At 44.9% G+C, this 20,865-nt stretch overlaps 1 protein-coding gene across 1 annotated transcript; it reads right to left on the bottom strand.

The window, feature by feature from the left end:
• Nucleotides 1-959: 959 nt before the first annotated feature.
• slc7a10a (solute carrier family 7 member 10a) lies at nt 960-15,334 on the bottom strand. The gene is made up of 11 exons (XM_047050919.1): nt 15,129-15,334; nt 12,297-12,501; nt 11,777-11,928; nt 7,172-7,297; nt 5,461-5,614; nt 4,897-5,020; nt 4,689-4,792; nt 4,457-4,553; nt 4,059-4,208; nt 3,414-3,591; nt 960-3,122 (listed from the first exon to the last, which is right to left on the bottom strand). Exons 1-11 carry the CDS (start codon nt 15,265-15,267, stop codon nt 3,025-3,027), a joined length of 1,527 nt encoding a protein of 508 aa, XP_046906875.1. The 5' UTR covers nt 15,268-15,334; the 3' UTR covers nt 960-3,024.
• Nucleotides 15,335-20,865: the final 5,531 nt, after the last annotated feature.

Here is a 20,865-nt window from a genome sequence, read left to right as displayed (position 1 = left end):
CTCTAATTTGGAGGAGAAACTTGAAGAAAACCGACTTGCCCATCAGCCACTGGATATTGTCTTCACTCTTAACTCCTGCTTAAAGTAACCGCAGGTTTAACATAGAGTGGTTTTTGACGGTTAGCATACATACACATCAACGCATTGGCCATGTTGTCCATCGAAAGCCAGCAGCTACGTGACGTAATTCCCAAAGTCATCGAAAAGTTTGCCGAGAAAAAACCGCCGTGCCATCTTTTTCTGCTAGTGAGCCCTCAGCCTTGGTGAGTGAAAGTGTATTTTATCATCCTGGCTTTGTGGTGCTGGTCCGTGCATTGGTCATATTTTTGTGCTGGATCGATACATAAAGATGGTGACGATTGTCAGTGTGTCCATGCTTGTCTGTTAAGGTTGTTGTTGTAATAGAATGGATCTTTATCCCTAAAAAGTTGTTTTTCCGCTTCGTTGTGGCCTTCAGTGGTGTTGAGCTCTGCTGTTGGCGTATGGACCTGTAGGCACATTGGTTCTGAGCTTGGTTGCATTCCTAATTTAAGTTTGTAAATGTGACAGTTGCAATTTTACGTGTGTGTGTGTGTGTGTGTGTGTGTGTGTGTGTGTGTGTGTGTGTGTGTGTGTGTGTGTGTGTGTGTGTGTGTGTGTGTGTGTGTGTGTGTGTGTGTGTGTGTGTGTGTGTGTGGGCCTATGTGTACTACAACATCTGGTAGTCAAGCAAGCCGCTCTGTCGTTAAAAGTGTTTTGTGGAGCCGAGCCACGCTGTTTGTTGATGTGTTAAATAAACACATCAGTAGCAAGCGGGAGTTTTGTAGCTGTACTGGTATGTATCCTATATTTTGAAATGGTTTGTGCCCCACCATTTATTTATTTTTTACGGTACTATAAACGGTACTGTCTACGCAAACACGCTGCCAACACAATACTTGACAGCAGATGTAGTTTAGCCTACCGGAAAACACTTTGCAGATTGAGACTACATTCATGCAACTGAATGATCTCTTGATTGGCCAAACACAATGTTCTCTTAATAACTTATTAATGGTAACCCAAACACGCACAAAACAGTCTCTCCAACAAACCAAAAGAATAGCCTTGTTTTTATGAATTATATTTAATAAGCTATTATTGTTATCCTTATACATCTTCAAAAATATTGTACAAAACTTAAGTGCACCAAAAGAGTACAGCGTAATGCATGTTTACGTTTTACAATGCGTCAGGAATGCCATTTCACTGTAAAGCCCTGACGTTATTTTTTTTCCTTACAACTTTACACAGTATTTACATTGTTGAGTTGTGCTAACAATGAACCTCACTGCGGAGAGGCAGAAAAACGGACATGAGAAGTTGTTGACATGGTAACAGTATTAGCAAGTGTGGAGGGGACAGAAAGCTTTAGAACTCTGGCTATCTCCACTGCATGCAAAGTAAACATCTGAGTTTTGAGTGAATCTTATGAGACCAAAAAATGGCCAGCATTTTTTCAAAAATAAAACTGGTGTACATAAACATTACTACTATTACGACTGTTATTATTCCAATGAGTTTAGTGGTCAGTAAAGTGAAAATGTGATACCCTCGTAAAGTGTGTGGAGTGGAAGTCCAGTATTGTTAAAGTAAATTGCCTATGCTAATACCAGTCCCTCAAGCACCTTTGACACAGGTGTTGATAGAAATTCAAATAAGTTTGTCTCAGGTACTTGATGATATCTGATCCTAATTATACTAGCTCACACAGTCAAACAGATCAGATTTAAATCAATCAATTTCTTTTTCGTATCAAATCTCAAGAAGAAAAGACAAGGAAGAGAGGCAATTTTGAGACGAGTCCCATGAGCGACTCTTTCCCACAATATCTTACGCTACTGTTTAGCAATACTAGCTAGCTGGGCTGAAATCCACTCTTTTTAACTGCATAGTTAAGTATATGCACATGCACTATCTGGAAACCACAGTTTTAGTTCCTATTCTTTACTCTGCTCTTTGATACGGGAAAAACAATGCTTTAAAGTGTGCTCCTCATATCAAGTACTGTAACAGGGCCTTCAACTTCAGCAGACTGCAGAAGCCTGTAGTGCAAACAATTCATTTCCTTCATGATCTGGCAGGGAAAGAAAAGTTAAAAGGCTCAAATCTGGCAAACCCAACTGTTTGCATAGACTGACGTCAAACTCAAGAGAGAGATTTCTGACGTTGTAGACATTGCACTTGTGCGTCAATGACATTGATGATATGATGTACTTGGCATTGTTTATCAAAAACAGTGAGGTTAATGTTTTATATCGTCTACAAATGGAAGTTTATAAGGGTCAGTTTGGTTTTGTTGTCTACTGAATGCTTTTCGGTTTTACCAAAGCACCTGTCTCCTTCAGGAGGAAGTTGATCCCCAGAGCGAACGAGACAGAGACAGAGAGGAAAGAGAGAGGGAAGAGAGAGTTTGACACACATTTGTGTCTACACAGGACATGCATATTAGTGGAAGTACAGTCTCGAAGTATTAGGAATTGGAATCTAAGGAAATCTATCGTCGTTGGCGACTCGAGCTCAGGAAAAAGTCACGCCCGTTTAAAGACCTAGCAAACAAGACGAAGGAATACAAAAAACACCCAACTCTCACCCCCTCAAAGGCACCATAGAACTATTAGAAGAGAAGGTGTGAATGCATATCAGAGGTCCTCAGTTCATGTGGCAGATTAGGATAAGGAGGCGTGGTGGCGTTGGCCAGTGAGCAAAGGAGAGGGTGGGGGGGTGCAAATATAATAAAACTAACTGGAATATGTCTGAATAGCTTGTGTCACCCCTCCCCCATACACACACACAAACACACACGCACGCACACACAGTCCCTTGGATGGGGGGCTTCAGCAGAGCAGAGCATAATGGGTACCATTTCCTTCCCCCACCCCCACCCCTATCTCCCATTCAAAAGCGTTAGAAGCCATCTTCAAGGGGAAATCCATTTCTTCACTATTCAAAAGTCGAACAAAAAATTGAGTTGAGGGTAGACTCGAGAACATGCACGTACACATCCTATTTGTCGATGTGTTCGGTGAGTGGTTCCATCTCTGACGGGTCTTCTTGAGGAAACACCACAAAGCACAACTTCTGGCCAACGTAGGTGACAGTCTCTGGAACAGGAGAAGATTAAAGGGAGACGGTGTCACACACATACTGTATGCTATACATCCAGGGTCGGCATTTTCCCAAGTGCATCTATTAATTAACCCTCCCCTACTACCAGCAGATGGCGCCAACCCCGCCATGTCATATCTCCGTGTTGTGGTTGGGTGGCGCCCTGATTTGCGCTCCAGGGGGGTGGGGTGCTAAATCTTGCCTAGGGCGCCAAATGTGCTAAGACCGGTACTGTATACATCTGTTTATATACAAGAGTATGTAATCCATATCATTGAGACGCTCACCCACAACTCTGTAGACCCACTGGGGCTTGTTCTGCCACTGCACACCCAGGAAGTAAACGGGTACCCCCGTGAGCATGATGACCATCCCCAACCCGCACACCACCGGCTCGGAGTACAGGCTGAAACACAACAGCACGGCCCAGAACACCATGTAGCTGACGGGCACCAGGATGTTTACCTGCCCAGGAGGAGAACAGAGCCAGCATAAGAGAACTAAGTGGCTGCTTAGGGCCCCAGTGGCCAGTAGAGGGCCCCCAAGAGCACATGAAATTACAGCTTGATTTAAAAATTATATATATTATGTTCATTGTAATTATACAAATTCAGAGGGGGCCCCAAATCAATTAATCTTAAGGCCCCATAAAGACTTGGGCCTATCCTGAGGCAGAATATGGTTTTGAATCTGTTGGATGAACAGTTGAAGTCAACTAGATGGATGACCGATGAAATGAGTTAGGGAGTAAATGGATGATGAACCGATTTCATTTATGAATTAATGAACGAAAGAGCAAATTAATACACAAATTCGTTTTCCTGGTTTATTGAGCTCAAATAGAATTAATCTCAACCAACCTAATGTCTACTGGTAGAACAGAATGATAAGATGATAGTGAGGTTCTGTATTGTTGTGTGTTGGTGCTATACCTTGATGGGCCTTAAAAGGTTGGGTTTCTTCCAGCGATAGTACATGAGTCCTGCGATGGTGACTCCATAGGAGAGGTAGTTGATAAACGACACGTAATTGATCAGGTTGTGAGTCTCACCAATGCACAGGATCAAGATGGTAGCAATGCACTGTGGGACGGAAAACAACAGGGGAGGGGTCATCAGGTGTTATCGCAACCCAACATAAACACACCTCACACACATCAACGCCGATATTTCCTCTGTACAGCAATTAAATCACATGTTCACACTTGCACACCAGTATGCTGGCAACCTCACAGGCTCCATCTGAACTGCTGGCAGGCTGCTAAATGTGGACCGGTCTAGGCAGGCTGCTAAATGTGGACCGGTCTAGGCGCTGGGGTGCAGTAACTTACACAGACCAGCAGAGCAGGGATAGGGGTGCAGTTTTTCAGGTGAATCATAGCCAGCAGGTAGGGCAGGTGTCCTTCCCTGGCTCCCGAGAAACACAGCCTGAAACCAGAGAAGAAGAGACGAATGGTCTGGCTGAGATCAAGATCGCGTTAATCGTTTTACAAAATAAATAACTGATCACGATGATGTTATCTTGTGAGTTTCGGTGCGTGGTCATTTGAGGTGTTTCCTCACCTGGAAGAGGTGAACAGGTACCCATTGATGCCTCCAAATGTTGACAGAGCCACGGAGATGGGCATGATCCATGAGAACATGCCCAGAAGCTTCTCCCCGAAAGTCTGCAGAATCCCACCGGAGACGATGGAAAAAAGAAGAAGAATCAGAGAAACAAGACAAAACAAACCCAGGGACGTTCCGGCCGACGGAGGGTGTTTGTTCTCACCACGGCAACGGCGTTGGAGGCCAGGAGCTCCTCGGGGGTCATGGAGGAGAAGTAGGCGATGTTGGTGAGGGTGTACACCAGGGTCACCAGGGGGATGGAGATGTAGATGGCGCGAGGAAGGTTCCTGTGGAGGAGGGAACGCGTCACTTTACGTGTCATTCTTAACGTGTCATTCTTTTCACAAGCCTCCGAAACCAAGTCTAGTGGCTGTGTGTGGTTGGGAGGCAGGAAACTTGGCCATCTAATGGGAGATTCATACCACAGCAATGATGTTATGATATCTGAATAAATATTGATGCTATGCTATCTGATGGGACGCTTTTGGGAAAAATAGATCCGATTTTCACCACTAGGTGGTACTGTATCTGTGGAGACTGTATCTGTCTCCGTGGTAACGTTGGCATGGATCTGTCTTGAGCAGGGCTGAGAACAACAATTTATCAAAACACCCAAAATAATTGTAAGATTTAAGCTAGCCTAGCTTAAAGGCTACCCTGTTGCTAGGTAACCCCGGAAGTCTAGGATTCAGTCTTTTTATGTGACGGGTGCATCGGCCCTCCTTACTTGCGTGGCTCCACCACCTCCTCGGTGACGTAGTTGAGGAAGTTCCAGCCGCTGAAGGCGAAGGAGGCCTGGAGGAAGGCCAGGGCGATCTGTCCCACCGACGGATCCCGCGTGAACTCAAACGCCACGCTGGGCCGCAGGGCGTCGTAGTGTCCTGGTAGGACAAGGAGGCAGGGGGGGGGGGCAGGGACAGCAGATCAAGTTGTGCCCCCGTCCAATAACAAATGTACATTTTCATTCCTTTAGCGGATGTTTTTATCCAAAGGCTACAAAGCTTTGCTTGAGGTGCTGATTCAAATGCTTGAGGTGCTGATTCAAATGTAGCTGTTTAACCTTATTAGGTTTGCCTTGTCAATAGTTGGGAGAGTGTTCACATGCATCAACACCAAAAAAAACTAAATCGTTAATCAACCTGGCTGACTGAAGCTGGAGGGGAGAAGAAAATATTTGTGGAAACAAGCTAACGTGGTAAAGAGAAGTTTCCCTTCGTTTTGAGGATATGGACTTTGGGACGTTCGCTTTCTAACACTTGCTTCTCTTTCTCTTCTGACACTTCAAAACAAACGCTTCATTTTGCACGCCTCCCACATCACATCTATTCCCTTCCTCTGTCCCTCTCTCTCTCCCTCTCATCTAGACAATTTTTCAGTTGTCAGTTTGGGGACATGTCTTCAGGGGAGGCAAGTCAGGCATGCAAATCCAAAGCACTGCCTCTCCAAGTGCCAAAAACATCTAAACTGAAAACGGACAGATTGTGTACTTTACCCAAAATATACTATTCCTTTTTTTGTGATACTTTGTTACTGTACTTAAGTAGATTTTTCTGGTATCAATACTTAATAGTTGTTTTTCTCACACTACCGTCCTCTGTTTCACCTGGGGATGTTGTTACCATCCCTTTTGTTTTACCCTCAAGAAGGAAAATAATTTCTGGGTTGTTTCACCAAGCCCTCCAGCCTTCCACGTCTTTCTGCTCGATAAGAATCTCTTGAGTAGAGAGGTCACCTCTGTCGCTCCTGCTTGATCTTGAAAAGCCTTTGCGTGTTACGTGCCTTTTGAACTACTTTGAAATGGTATGCTTAGAAGCTTAATGATGTGTCTCAGTTAGGCAAGCTAGCCTGATGAGGAAAAAATTACCAGTCACCATGGAGATAATCTGAGGCATTGTTGGACAATAATCTACCCATGTCTGTGTGAACGTGCTCAGATTCACTCTAAACATGTTTTGCCCGGCATCCTCTACACCAGAGGACTTCAACCCTGTTCCTGGAGAACTTCTGCCTGTTGCTTTTTGCCCCAAACAAACTCACAGGGCTGCCAACTTAAAAAAGACCTTGGAGTGAAATTTGCCAACCAAAATGTTGCGTCTGTTCGCGCGTTTATGTTGCTTCACTCATGTGCCTGCGCCTCGTCCGTTACTGTTTACAAGGTGTTGCCTTCTCAGTGTGAGAAATACAAGGTGTGGCATGAGAGCGTGTGAACGGGTTGAGATGCCAAAGTGAAGGTACTGTCAGCCCTGCACTCATTTGACCTGATTCTATACTAGTTACCTGATCCACCAGCTAATTGTTAGAATCAGGTGTGCTAGATTAGTATTGCAGCTGGAACCTACAGGCAGGTAGCTCTCCTGGAGCAGGCTGGAGACCCCTCATCTACACTCTGACTCTCTGTGAGTGACTGAGCCGTAGTGGAGGGTGTCCGGGGCGCTGACCTCTGCAAATTTGGACGAGGCCCACCACGATGATAAGGCCAAGGGCAAGCAGCTTGCCAACGGTGAAGAAATCCTGGATCCTGGTGGCCCAGCGCACGCTGGAACAGTTAACCCAGGTCAGGAACACTGCAGTGGGGCGGGACCAGGGGGTGGATGAGGGGGAGGGAAGAAATTGCTCAACGTTAATCAGCTGTGGTCATGAGTCATTTTTATCAGTTAGCACGTTGACATAGGGGATTGATGTTGTGTGTTAGTCCTTTGTGATTGAACGTACCAAGAATGTCATCGTTTTAACACACAATAGCAAACAGAATATGACATACTGTTGTGTGATTTCATAAGTTAGTTTTTCAAGGGAATCTTTCAGTACACAAGCGGCTGTAACCCGTTTCTTTTCTTTCTCTCTCTCTGTTTCTGTCTCTCTCTCTGTTTCTGTCTCTCTCTCTGTTTCTATTTCTCTCTGTTTCTGTCTCTCTCTCTCTCATACACTCAAACCCTCTGTCTTTGTGTCACTCTCCCTGTCTTCTGTCTCTTTCTCTACCTGTTACATAAGAGCTAGTCTGTAATCCAATGTACTCACACTCTACCCATTCATGCAGAAGAGGGGCGTTTGTGAGGATTAGACAGTTATGTCGTCTTCGGTGACTTGTGTTTGAGACTCCTGTCAAACTATATTGCGCTCTCACTGTCTGTCAAGTTGACAGCAAAGTTATCTCTCTCTCCACTATTTTTAAAGCAATAAATTATTATAATTTGTGTTCCAGAGTCAACGGTTCTATTTTTTTATTGCTCTCCTTACTCAACTGTTATGACAGTTACACTGGAGTGGAACATCAAGAGTGGAATCACATGTTTCTGGATGGGACCACGTCACAACCCAGATTTCCTAATCAGAGCTGCATGTTCTGGCCGACAGGGTAGCCGACTGGAGTGACATGGCCTCTATTTTTTCCTGGAAATCCAAGTCAGATGTGTAATTATGACGTCAGTGTAAGACACCCTGTAATTGTGCCATGGGTTTTCAGGTTTATATTCTATCCTGATGTAATCATCTAGTCACTTTGTGACTGAAAATCTTTATAGTACTCTAGTTCAGTGTTTCCTAACCCTGGTCCTCAGGGCACGTCTGTTCAGTATGTTTGGGATGTTTCCCTGCTCCAACACACCTGATTTAAATGAATGGGTCGTTATCCAGCTCTGCAGAAGCCTGCTTATGACCGTTCATTTGAATCAGGTGTGTTGGATCAGGGAAACATGCGGGACAGGGGTGCCCTGAGGACCAGGGTTGGGAACTACTGCTCTAGTTTATGAGTTGTTTTTCTGTCTTTTTCTATTTTATTTAGATTTTATTGTATTTATGTATGGCATTCGCATAATGTTTATCTGTGTCTCTTGTTCTCTCTCTCTCGTTCCCACTACTTCCTGTGACTAACCGCCTACTTCCTGTTCATTGTAAACAACAAGAGCACACAGGGGCAGGGCCTGCCTGTCTTCAGGACTTGGGGCCACCAGGCAACGCGCACGTGGAGGGGGGAGGGGGGCAGAGACGACACCCTCCTCCACCTCATCCATCAATGTGCAGAGGTGGCCGCCTACCACAGAAACAGAGCTGTCAGACCCCCCCAAACAAACTGCTTCCGATGGCGAGGAACAAAACCCTCTCGGCTGACAGGACGCCCCTTTGGAGAGGACGGGAAACAGCAAAGGGATTTTTGGCAAGTGCCTGTGGTAGTACCAAGCAGTGAGACCCCCCTCCCTCCCTCTCCCCCGACCTCGCCCCCCCCACCCCCAAACTGCAGCGCTGTGTCCCTAAGAGGCTGGTTGGTGTTCATTTCCGTCTTCTGTGATTTCTGACCCCCTCCAATTGCCAACCCTCCCACCACCCCACCAGTCTTCCGTCCTGACCTGGTCCAGACAGGAAAGAGGTATCACTCTGTTCTCGAAGCAGGTACATATACTGTTCGTCACCCTGGGCCAATAATGTGTCTCAGTGTGACCGACCCTGCAATAAGCACTTAAATACTAAGCAAATTGCTCCCCTTGGCCCTTTAATGGCTTCTGATTCCGATTCACAAGGGATTTATCTAAGCAGTTTGAATGTGAAACCTTTCCTTCTGGCTATGATCTCTGGCTCCACTCCTAAAGTCAATGAAGTGTCTTTAATCTACCTCTAAGCTGATGATGCCGTGTCTAACCTCCACATGGTGCTGTCGGGTCAAAACAGTCACAGAGTCCAATCAACTCGCCAGCAGCTAAAGGTGAAGGAAACCCTTATTCTGAAAACCACGAGAACAGCAAAGAAACGATTTGCTCCAACTAGCATTATTTCCCGCAGATAGAAGTCAAACCAGTTCGGAGACCATCCATAGGTTTACCTCTAAAGGACTTAATACCAGGGGGATTGGAAGTGAGGAAAATGCCCCACTAGGTAAAGTCAGATGTATTTTCAACCGAATCACAACGGGCTGTTAAACAGATGAATTTTCAGCACGGTGCTGAGGGTGAACTGGATACTTATTCTCCTCCGCCTATGCAGAAAGTCCTGTAGCAGGGTATGGAAGTGATCAAAAGATCAGAGTTTAAACTCTGCTTCGGTAAAAACTGTACATACAACAAACATAAACTGTAAGCCATAAACTGATAGATGTTTTTTTGCGACATGCAAATAGGGCATTCAGAAAGCACAGCAGGAGATCCAGGACCAGAAGTACCCGACTCTTCAGAAGGAGTGAAGTTCTGTCAGTGGTTAGCCTCTAGAAACAGCCAGACAGTGACATCATCACAGCTACAATAATACATCAGATGGGTTTATCGGGAGTACATTCCTTCTGCCTGTTACAGTCTCAAGTTACAAACTGCACGTGTGCAGAAAGGCTGTGTATAGATCTGGTTCCTGTCACTGAACTAAGGGAGTATTTATATTGCCATAAACACCCTTTATGAATTCTTGTATTGTGGGGTTGAAACTGGTCTACACTGGTCTGCTCCCCCTTCTGACTGGCTTGGAGTTGTAGCATGACTAGGGACAGGAGGGTGGTGATCTCATAGCTGTGGGGAACATGTGGTTTGAAATCTGACTGGGGTCATCTGTGCTTGTGACTCTCATACAGTACATTCTCAAAAGTACATTCGGGGGGGGGGGGGGGGGGCTAGACCTGTTTGTATGTCTGTATTTGCATTTGTGTGTGTCTGTGTATACATATGTGTGTGTGTATATATATATATATATATATATGTGTGTTTGTGTTTGTATTTGTCTGCAAATGTAAACAACACCAGTCCACTAATCCAAATCTTCTTTATGGCCTTGTTTATGGCCCGCGCATTCGAAAACTCTGAAGAACAAAGTCCACCATACTGAGATAACTGCATAAAATAGTATCCATAGTTACACATAGATCTTCTGAGATGAAATCAAATATAAATTAATCAGTTGATTATTTCCTTCCTCCAGAGAACACAGGTAAAGAGTGACCGTAGTGTGAAGTGACCCCAACAGTTTCTGGAATGACGCAGAGACAGGTGGATGGCCAACTAGCCAATAGGACAGCCTCCCTCCACTATTCAGTTGTAGGTTGTCCCGCCCCCCGTTCCGCCCCCCCCAACAAGGGTGTCACGGCAACCGTGATAACAATGCACAATGGCACAGACACGCCCTCTCATTATCGGCGTTGTCAAAGGCTGGTACCATTATGTAGTCTGACGCGCGCACACACACGCACACCCCTTGACAGGTCAGTTGATATGCCCCAGTTGATACAGGGGCTCGTCTCACCCTCCGCAAGCCCCACCCCTCTTTCAGCGAATCATCTGTGTAATACAACGTGTGCTACCGGCGGCTGGTGGGAAGCTGGGATCTGGACATTCTGTTGCCGAAAATAGGGCTGGTGTGTCTGCTCTATGTGCCAAGGCCACGGTCGGCCGTGTCATGGCAACACCCTCCTCCAGTGGACCACTCTCTCTCTCTCACACACACACACACCTTCCTCCCTCCAACCCACTTGGTCCAGTTTAGACGAGCCTGAACCGGTTTCCCTGGGGCACTTTCCAGATGCATCAGCATCCAGCCGCCAGAACTGCGTCAATCACGAGGCTCCAGGTATGAGAGGGCTTCACTCTCCACACACACACACACTCTCTCTCTCTATATAAGGGTGCACACACACACACACACTATATAAGGGTGCACACACACACCCACACACTCTCTATATAAGGGTGCACACACACACACACTCTATATAAGGGTGCATACACACACACACACTCTCTCTATACAAGGGTGCACACACACGTTGACTAGGCCCCCCCGGATGAAAATCAGACACTAAAAATAAGACAACACTCTTCAGCAAACTTCCTCAAGGGCTGATGAAGGAAACAGCGATTGGTCACAGCGTTTAAAGGCTGATCCCAGACCTAATTCAAGTGGGAACTCATCTGTAACAAGAGTATGCTGTCCCTACGTCACACCAGACCAGTACGCCTCAGGACATGAGTGGAAACGTGTTTGCTGTAGCCAAGAAAGATAATCTGTTTAAGTGGAATTTGCTGGACACAGACAGAGAATACTTGTCTGTCGAGCTAGCTCAGGCTAGTACTTACATATGCATATGGTCGATAGCAACCTGGTAGCAAGGAAGGGAGGTATACAATTCTGGAAGACGGGTTGGAGAACGTAGTTGGAGAACGTGAGGGCGATGACAGCCAGGGTGGTGGGGTACATGATGAGAACCGCACTCCAGAGCAGGAGGAACCTGGGGGGTGAATGGGGAGGATTATGCATATTCTATATATATATATACTACACACATACAATACTATATTTATATTACTGCATATTGTATACCTACTGTGTACATTGGATAAAAGCATCTACTAAATTAATATATAAACAGTATTGTGCAAAAGTCTTAGGCACAAATACAAAACTAAAAAAAGTAAATAGAAATCATAAAATGAAAAAACAGTAAGAAAATGCACTTCTTAAATTGCCGCACAAATACAGAAGACAAAAAAAAGTTATACTGATGACAATATTCATGTAAAAATATTGGGTGCCTAAGACGTGTATCCATCTCAACAGACGAACAATGATAAGTGTGTACTGCCTGCTGACACCTACCCCACCAGGCCTCCGAAGATCTCCGTCACATAGGAATAGTCCCCCCCTGACTTGGGGATCGTGACCCCCAGTTCGGCGTAGCACAGGGACCCCAGGGCACAGATACCACCCCCCAACACCCACACCACAAGGGACAGGCCCACAGAGCCGGCATGCTCCAACACCCCCTTCGGAGAGATGAAGATTCCAGAGCCGATGATGTTGCCTGGGAAACGGGAGAGGCAGAGCGTTTGTAGCGGAGGGTCGACATTCCGATCGTCATTAGATTTCATCTGGTCATGGGACTGTGAGGGCATCTGATTTAGGTTTCGTGTGTGTGTGTGTGTGTGTGTGAGAGTTTACATCTCGATGGCCTTTGACCTTTGACCTCAGGTCGTGTTTTTCACAAAATTTCTGCTGAACGGCACCTGTCCAAGCAGGACGCGCTGAGGGAACCAGCCCCTCCAGCCTCCCCGTTCCAAGTTTGGGAGAGCAGAGGAGGATGGGAAGCCCAGCATGTGAAGGGGACATGGGCCCATGCGAGCCTAATTCACGGTTAGTCTACTGTAAATATTTTGGTTGATGCGAACCCAACCACGCACGCCATTACAGTGCCTTTTGGAAAGCAGCTCTGCAAAGATGTATTCTAATGATCTAACAAGTGGAAGGAGGGTCTCGGACAGTATATTTCACGCTGTCAGATCTGATTGCGCGGGCGGCGGTGATAAGCGGGCTGATTGCGTAATGTCTGTTGTGTGTTTTTGTGTTTGTGCTGTTGTGAATCGCGGCATGGCGCGAGCTGAATCAATGTCTTCCATTCATCAAGTCCCCGATTCAAACGTAATTTACCTTGAATAAATTATATTATTTAAAATATTTGTTCCTGGAAAAGTTAATAAAAGATACACATATAATTTCGTATCAGCCCTCTCTAGCAAGTCTCCCATGCCTGCTGCATAGAAAGAATAGATTAGTCTTTGCACTTGTTACAAGTGGCAAATTAGCTTAAATCTTGGTTTAGAGAGAGGCTGCTGCGTACAGTGGTAATACAGCATCTAGCTAGCTCTCAGCTTCTGAATTATGGAGTATGACATACACTGGTTACAGTGGATGAGGCCAACAGTACCAGACACAAGCCCAGAAGCAAGGGAATATACACTATATCTAATGTCCCTAACACAAAGGATGGAATCTGGACTTGAGCACAATTTAACTCAGCTATGTTCTTTGTGAAATTATAAAGAATGGACGCAATTTGATTTTATCAGACTTGACCTGTAATACTTCCAAGTCTCATGTTGACACATCTGCAAACGTCAGCATAAAAACAAACGTGTTGCATCACCCAAAAAGTTCACTGTGTTATCTCTGAGTGTATTAATATCATTGGTCTACATGAATGTATTCACTTGTCCTTGTCTGACATACACGCTGGCCAACACTGATATAACACGATAGAGCAACACAATAAAGGCTTTAAAGTGGATCGCAAGTTTAAAGGGATTACTGAAAATAAGAGTATGATCTAGTCCAGTACAGTATCTTAGATTGTTATTAGCCCACTTTGTAATCCTCAACATTTCATCAAGGATATTCGATATACAGAACTGTATACCATAATAGGAATGTAAACATTTAGAAGTCAGTAAAATCACCAACAAAGTACTCCTGACATAATACAGCAGAGTAACAGGCCAAACCAATTAAACGGTTATCAAAACCTCATAGGTTACTATCGTTTCACATGTTGAAACCTGTTAGAGGGAATCTGACTGCGTCAGGAGTAGTTATACGGCATGTCATTCACAACGAGATAAACCAAAAAATGTTTGTATGAGCAATTCGTGTCTTGCATCCGCCTACATACTGAAATACATTATAAATCCGGGGATGCACTCTGTAAACCTTTCTGAGTTTTCGATGACATACATATCAATCTCCCATTGCGTAATATAAACTGCAAAAGCACTTGGACCACAATGTGAGTAGTTCACTCTACCTCATTGTCTTTTGCCATGACGTTTAAAGTTAGTGGCTGCATTGAATAGTCATATCTAGAAGCTTTCAAGATGAATTACACAGAACTGGGCAAAATGCCAACATGTACATTGTTCCTGACTGTGTAGGTTGAGGTGCTGTTATTGGTCAACAATTGCAAGAAAATACGCGTCCTCTCTATATATTAGTGGATGACAATCCCCGAAAGTGAAAACCTTTTACACATTCTGAATCGTATCTTAGTTTAAACGATGTGCGTTGCATCATCTCGAAATGTTACAGCATTAACATTCTGTAATTATCTCTTGGGCTATGAGTACCCCTAAGTGAACTACTACACTATTGATTTGAATAATCTACCAGATAGCCTCCCGTGCGTTCACAAATAAAAGGCAAGATATCTAGCCACGTATACATGTGCAAGGAGTAGCCAGAACCGCGTGCTCCAAAGAACTTTGCAACATCTGGAATATATTTCACTATCACGCGCGTTCTGGTGGCACAGGTGGGCGAGAAGGAAACTCGCGATAAGTGCTGTAGTTTAGGCTATACTATTTATAAACTACATCAACTGCGAGTAATAATACAATGTAGTTATGTCACATCCTGATACAGTTAAGGGCTCCTTCACAATTATACTGGCTAGGTTATACAAATATGAATCTAACTTAAACACTGCCCAGTAGGCTATATAATTCCCATCGTCTAACATATTGCTTCCTCACCACACCTTCGGCTTCATTACCTTGGCTATCCAGTATTATTCGTCCAACTTTTCAACAACTATGCCTTTGAATAATGGTGGTCAGCTCAGTTATCACTGTACATAAAAAAAGACTTAAGATGTAATCTCACCAATTATAATAGCACAAGCACTTAGAAGTCCAATTTCCTTCTTGAGTGTTACTCTTTCCGAACTTTTATCCATCGTTTTCTTCTGGGCATCAGGTTCCTGCTTTGCGCAGTTCCTCTTATTCATTTCAGTTCCATCCATTTCTGAGGCTGTAGAAAAAACAGCCTCGGTCTCCTATCCCCTCACGCTCATATACAACATTGATGCACGGAGACCGCACGCATGCGCAGCAGAATCCGAACCTTGGTTTGCATTTAGCATGTCAATTCTAATCCCACGGACCATCTGCAGACAAGCAGAAAGCTTCAGATATATTGCCACCTTCCTTGCGTTGGACATAACGGTTTGTTTGAATATTAAACCGAGCATTTTCCGAACATTAGTTTTGGTTTGTAACATGAGCAACTTCCTTGAAGGTGTTAAGGCACACGTAATGTTGTAGGACACGTTTCTGTGGACTAATATAACAAACACTTATTTTGAAACTGGATAGTGTGTTGTACAGGCCTAGTGGTAATGTGGGATGACATTGACTTTGGACCACAACAACCGATGGACTGTAGCCTTTCACTTTGCGAACCTCGACACCGTCTTCTTCTGAAACAGGTGTGGCACCACCTGTCATCCTGTACTGTCCTATGTCAAAGGTTGTTCCACCCAAATATTCCCCATTCTTTGTATTCTTTCGACAAGTCTTGTTGTCTTCAATCTTACAAATGTGGCCAGTTCTGGTTAGAAGAAGCAAAGGGAAAAGTGAGTGAGTGAGTGAGTGAGTGAAAAGGGCGAAAGGGAGGCATTTCCTATGATTAATAACAGCTCTCGTCGCGTGTTTCTATTCCACGCTGACACCCCGATCACTGTTTTTTGTCCTCATGCATGGCGAGCTATCATCAGACCCTGTAGCCAGCTGCAGTTTAATGTCACAATGTTTGAGTTTCACATTCGCGTGGGTGTTCACCGTGACTCACCCGTGTAACCGGTGCTATATTTTCCCCCGTTCGCTTCCGTTGAATACGATAAGGTGATTATTTAAATGAGCTCGGGTCAATCAGAAGCCCCTATTACAAGTGACAGGAGAGAGGGAGTCGGCAGTGCCAAATTAGACTGTAGTCTACTTGAGCAGACCATTTGTTTACGCCTTGGCACTGCCATTCGGCAGTGAGCATGGGTGGTTGGACTGTCGGGGTTTCCGAAGTGCGTGCGTGAGGCCACTTCAAAAGGGGACATTGTCCCTCGATTGTCAGTGGAGGCTGAAGACAGTAATTTGGGAAATTAAATATTTTCTGTTCACTGGAATGGAGGTGGCGTGAGGATACTGGGACTGTGAATACAGTTGAACCCACAGAACTCCTTGACTAAATCTCATATGTACACATAATTTCTTTGAGTTACTCACTATAACCTTGGTCTCAGGTGATCGTCTAACGACCGTGACTTAGCAATCACCCCTGAGTTCGACACAGCATTTGACGCGCTCTGCTCTGAGATAGTTTCCGTCGAAAACAAGGTCCAGTGTATTCAGTGAGGGAGTTCTATTGTGATAGGAGAAAGAACTAGACAGGGTACAATTTCTGTAGAAACTGTGGCGAGTTCTTGCGTCGGTTGCAGCTGGGTCCGATTTTTTACTTACATTATTCAACTGATATTTCTGTATATTTTAAATAAACGTGTGTAACAGGCGTGGTTTTGCAAGTTCCGTTAGCGGTATATGGACATCCGTCCGCTCCCACTGGGAGTCGAACTCACCACCTCTGACTTCCCGAGCGCCGCCACTTCCAACTACCCCAACGAAAAGTTAGTAATTTTTGACGTGGGTGGCGTTCTTCATACTTGAGGAGTGAGTTTCACCACACACCAGCTACACATGCATACTTATCATTTATCAAGATTGCATATATTTAAAAGCATATTTGTTGCTGCTCATTTACAATTCAAAATACTAAGAGTGAAATGTAGAAAGAAACGGTTGTCTTCTCATTTTGACTGCAAGAGGAAATGGTGATCGGCTATAGCATCCTCATAGTTGAAAACAGGGGCGTCCTTAGACCCTTTATACTGGGGCACGTACCCCAGTATAAAACTGCTGTGCCCCAGTAAAATTTAAAGTTTGAGTTTCAACAATTTAATTTATTAGTCAGTGCATTAATTTGGATTGATAATCCTGGAAAAAATAAACGCAGTATCCCAATCAACGCTTGTAAAAGTGTTTCAACGATGCACGCAGAATTCCATGTCAGCGCGCTCTTCTTTTGGCTCTTCTTGCCAAATAGCCATCACGCACACAGAAGTCCAAGTGTCGAACTTGGCACACAAGTCAGAATTGAGGTAGGCTAAGGAAATATTACAAAACTAAAGAAAGTTTTCTAAATGATAGGCCTACAGATGATCTTATTGTTGTTCAGATAGATGTTGAAAGACCTGCCCCCACTGCTAAAAAATCCCCTGGACATCACTTACTGTACATGCAAGTCTTTATTTGCTTAAATGTATGATATTTAAATGTAGTCATTTTGCAGACGCTATTATCCAGAGTGACTTACAGTAAGTACAGGGACATCTCCCCGAGCCAAGTAGAGTGAAGTGCCTTGCCCAGGGACACAACGTCATTTTTCATTGCCGGGAATTGAACCGGCAACCTTCTGATTTGTAGCCCAATTCCCTAACCGCTCAGTCATCGGACCCCCATGATATGTTGATCAGTCCTCCTACACGACGGCATGATACTTGCCTAGCCAAGCTAAAAGTATTTAGCTGCTCGGCTCCATGACGACGGGTAAGTAGGGCTTGTGAGACTGCTCACCAAAAGAACGAATCACTTAGAATCCACTAGTAGATATAACATGTTTGTAGGTAGCCTCAACTTTTCTAGACTTTTAGCTCTAACTTTTAGCTACGGTACTAATGCTGAGGGCTCGCTGATATCGCTGTCTGTCTCACTAGTACGTCGTATCTATTGGTCGTTGCTAAGGTGTGCTTACGTTGTGACCTTAGGCTAGCACTGAAGTGGCTAGCAAACGAGTTAGCATTCAAGGCACTTTTTGCCACAAAAACGTTGTATGCTCCTAAACCGTGCTACGGAACGTAATTCCCAATATAAGCAACGCAATCGTGACCAAGACTAAAATTTTGAAACCGACGTTGTCTATGTAGTCCAAATATTGAGGGATCCTTAGGGGTGGCAAAACAAATAATGTATAGATCTAAAAAATATATATGAGAGAGAACAAAGGTTGTGCCCTTGCCAAAGGCAAACACCACTCTCAACTCCATACCACACCCTAACTGATAACCTCCCACTTTTCTATTGGTTAAATTCCGCATGTTTTCTCCCTCTCACTCTTCCTACATCTCTGTATCTTCCCCTAATCACCCTCCTCCTCTTCCTCCTTCTCCTCCGGTTCCAGGAGAAAAACACTAATCCCCCTCAGACATATACGAAGCTAAATTCCCTTGGGCTAACTGGGGAACAATCTCTTCTCCTCTGGCTGACGGCTAACAAGACACCACACAGGGCTAAGGAGGGTAATTCGACACCAACCTCGCCTCAGGTGAAGCCACACCTGACTCCCCTGGGCCTGTAACCAGATCAGGGTTAGGGTTAGAGCCGGAAGCCAATTGCTCACAGACCAACACTCACACCCAGCCCCTCCCTGACCCTCAGCTCCTGCAGATCATTTGAAGATGATTTTGATTTCTAAAGAAAGAACACACCTAAACAGAGTCACCATATCAGAGACATTCTAGTGGTGGGTTTGCTTCAGGTTTGAGAGAATATAGAAAGATACTGTGACTACCATCTCTGCGCGCGCACACACACACACACACACACACACATACACATATGCCTAACTTCCCTTCTGATTGAGCAGGGTTTCTGCAGTTCAAGGAGTCAAGTCATCAAGTAGGGGCTGTCAAGAGTTTTTCTCTCTCGCGCTAATGCAGCCGAATGCACAATTAAACAGGGCCCCGGACTTGGAGTTGAGCCCCTCTGAAGGGGCCAACAAAAAGAGGAGAGGCTTTGTTTACAGGGACAGGACAGGAAGGCCAAACACACTAGCTACAGTGTCCAGAGGCTGGAGGGGAGGAGCGAGGACGAGCACAGCAGCAAACAAATATATCACAGGAGTCCCTCTAGAGGGAGGGGGGGGGGGGGAGAGACATGAGAGAGAGAGATAGAGAGGAGAGAGAAAGGAGATATGATGAGAGAGAGAAATACATGAGATGAGTGAGAGATAGAGGAGATGAGAGAGTGAGAGGAAGAGATGAGTGAAAGATGGAGGAGGAGATGAGAGAGAGATATGAGTGAGAGAGAGCTTGTAATTTCTTCTTCTCTGACAGCCTTTTCAGGGCTGGAGCTGAAGCAGTGCATGCTGGGTAACAGTTTTCCACTGTGAGTGAAGGACAATTATTGATTTGGATCAATGATTTATAGTTCATGGAATTGACCGGTGTGATTGTGAGTGGGTATTGCAGTACAAAGCCTTCCGGATTCTTCTTCAGAGGCTTGGAGGGTTCCCACTATGTTTATGTTGTCACATGTACAAAGTCATAGATTCATTACTATCCAAATCAATGTGTGTGTGATGTGTTAATTTTATTCAAATGCCCCACTAACTTGGTCAAAAGTGGGATGGAGTTACTTAGTTTTATTGTAAATCACATGGTAATCTATGAGATGTTAGGAAGGGAACCATGGTGTCAGCTTGCTCTAGTTTTGAACTGTAATATTAAATTTCCCTCAATTCCTGCAAGTACCACTTGCATTGATTACTGTTTGATGTGCTAATGTGAGATGAAAAGTTTGTGTGTTCCTGTAGGTTTGTTTTTAGTATGCATCTGTGCGTGTGTGTGTATGTCTGTGTGTATGTATGTCTGTGTGCGTGTGTGTATGTCTGTGTGTGTGTGTGTGTGTGTGTGTGCGCGCATGCATAGATGGGAAGCCACTGAAGGCCACAGTGCTCAGTAATTTAAAAGGCAATCCTTGAACAAAAGACACAAATTATTTGCCGCCAAAAGTATCCAATTAATCACTGCGTGTCATGGGGAGGAAGAGAAGAAAGGGTTTACTCTGGGGGCTGGGGGCCAGTTCCTGGTATCCAGATTAAGCCTAATCCAATTCTAAAAAGCATCTTCACTAGAGACCCTCCATTGAAAGTCAGGTCTTCCTTTGAGACTTTGTCGCCAACCGGAAAACTGCTCCTGTCAGTCTAAATGCGGCGAATGCTGGCCTTCAGAAGCCATCCTGTATCTCTCTCTCTCGTCTCTCCCTCTTTCCCCCTTCTCTGCCACTGTCTCTCCCTCTCTCACTTATTTCACTGTCTCTCTCTTCCCCCAATCTCTCTACTCGCTTTCATCCCTTCTCTGCCTCACTTTCCTTCTCTTAGAGTCTTAGCCTCTCTGTTTCCCTCTCCCTCTCCCTCTTACTCTCTCTCTCCCTCTTAACCCTTCAAATTTGTCCCCATTACTCACTCGTGTCCCACCTACTGCCCATGCCCCTCCACCCCCCAAATGGAGGGCTCCCCGAGTGTCTAACGTCCGGACTCCTTCACTTGTGTAACAGATTGCCGTGCTCCTGCACACGAAAAATAATTTATTAACAGAAAAGCTTAAGTTCTTTGGGCGAGGGATATGGCTGCATAGCAACTGAACATTGGAGGGGCAATGAGGCTTATGTACTTCCTCTTAAGGCCCGGGGTCGCCCATCGGGGCCATTTCTCAACCCGTCTCACTTACTCTTTT

Source organism: Hypomesus transpacificus, unplaced genomic scaffold (assembly GCF_021917145.1).
Source record: "Hypomesus transpacificus isolate Combined female unplaced genomic scaffold, fHypTra1 scaffold_132, whole genome shotgun sequence".
NCBI lineage: Eukaryota > Metazoa > Chordata > Actinopteri > Osmeriformes > Osmeridae > Hypomesus > Hypomesus transpacificus.
The sequence above is the reverse complement of the archived record's forward strand: the minus strand, read 5'-3'. Positions and strand labels throughout refer to the sequence as shown.

Bases quoted from the DNA above. Each gene is read 5' to 3' on its own strand.
- slc7a10a (XM_047050919.1), bottom strand. From the start codon at position 15,267: ATGGATGGAACTGAAATGAATAAGAGGAACTGCGCAAAGCAGGAACCT. The intron at 7,298-11,776 runs GTAAGTACTAGC...GCCCCACTGCAG, and splicing joins GCTATCGACCATATGCATAT to TGTTCCTGACCTGGGTTAAC. The intron at 5,615-7,171 runs GTCAGCGCCCCG...TTGTCCTACCAG, and splicing joins CCTCGTCCAAATTTGCAGAG to GACACTACGACGCCCTGCGG.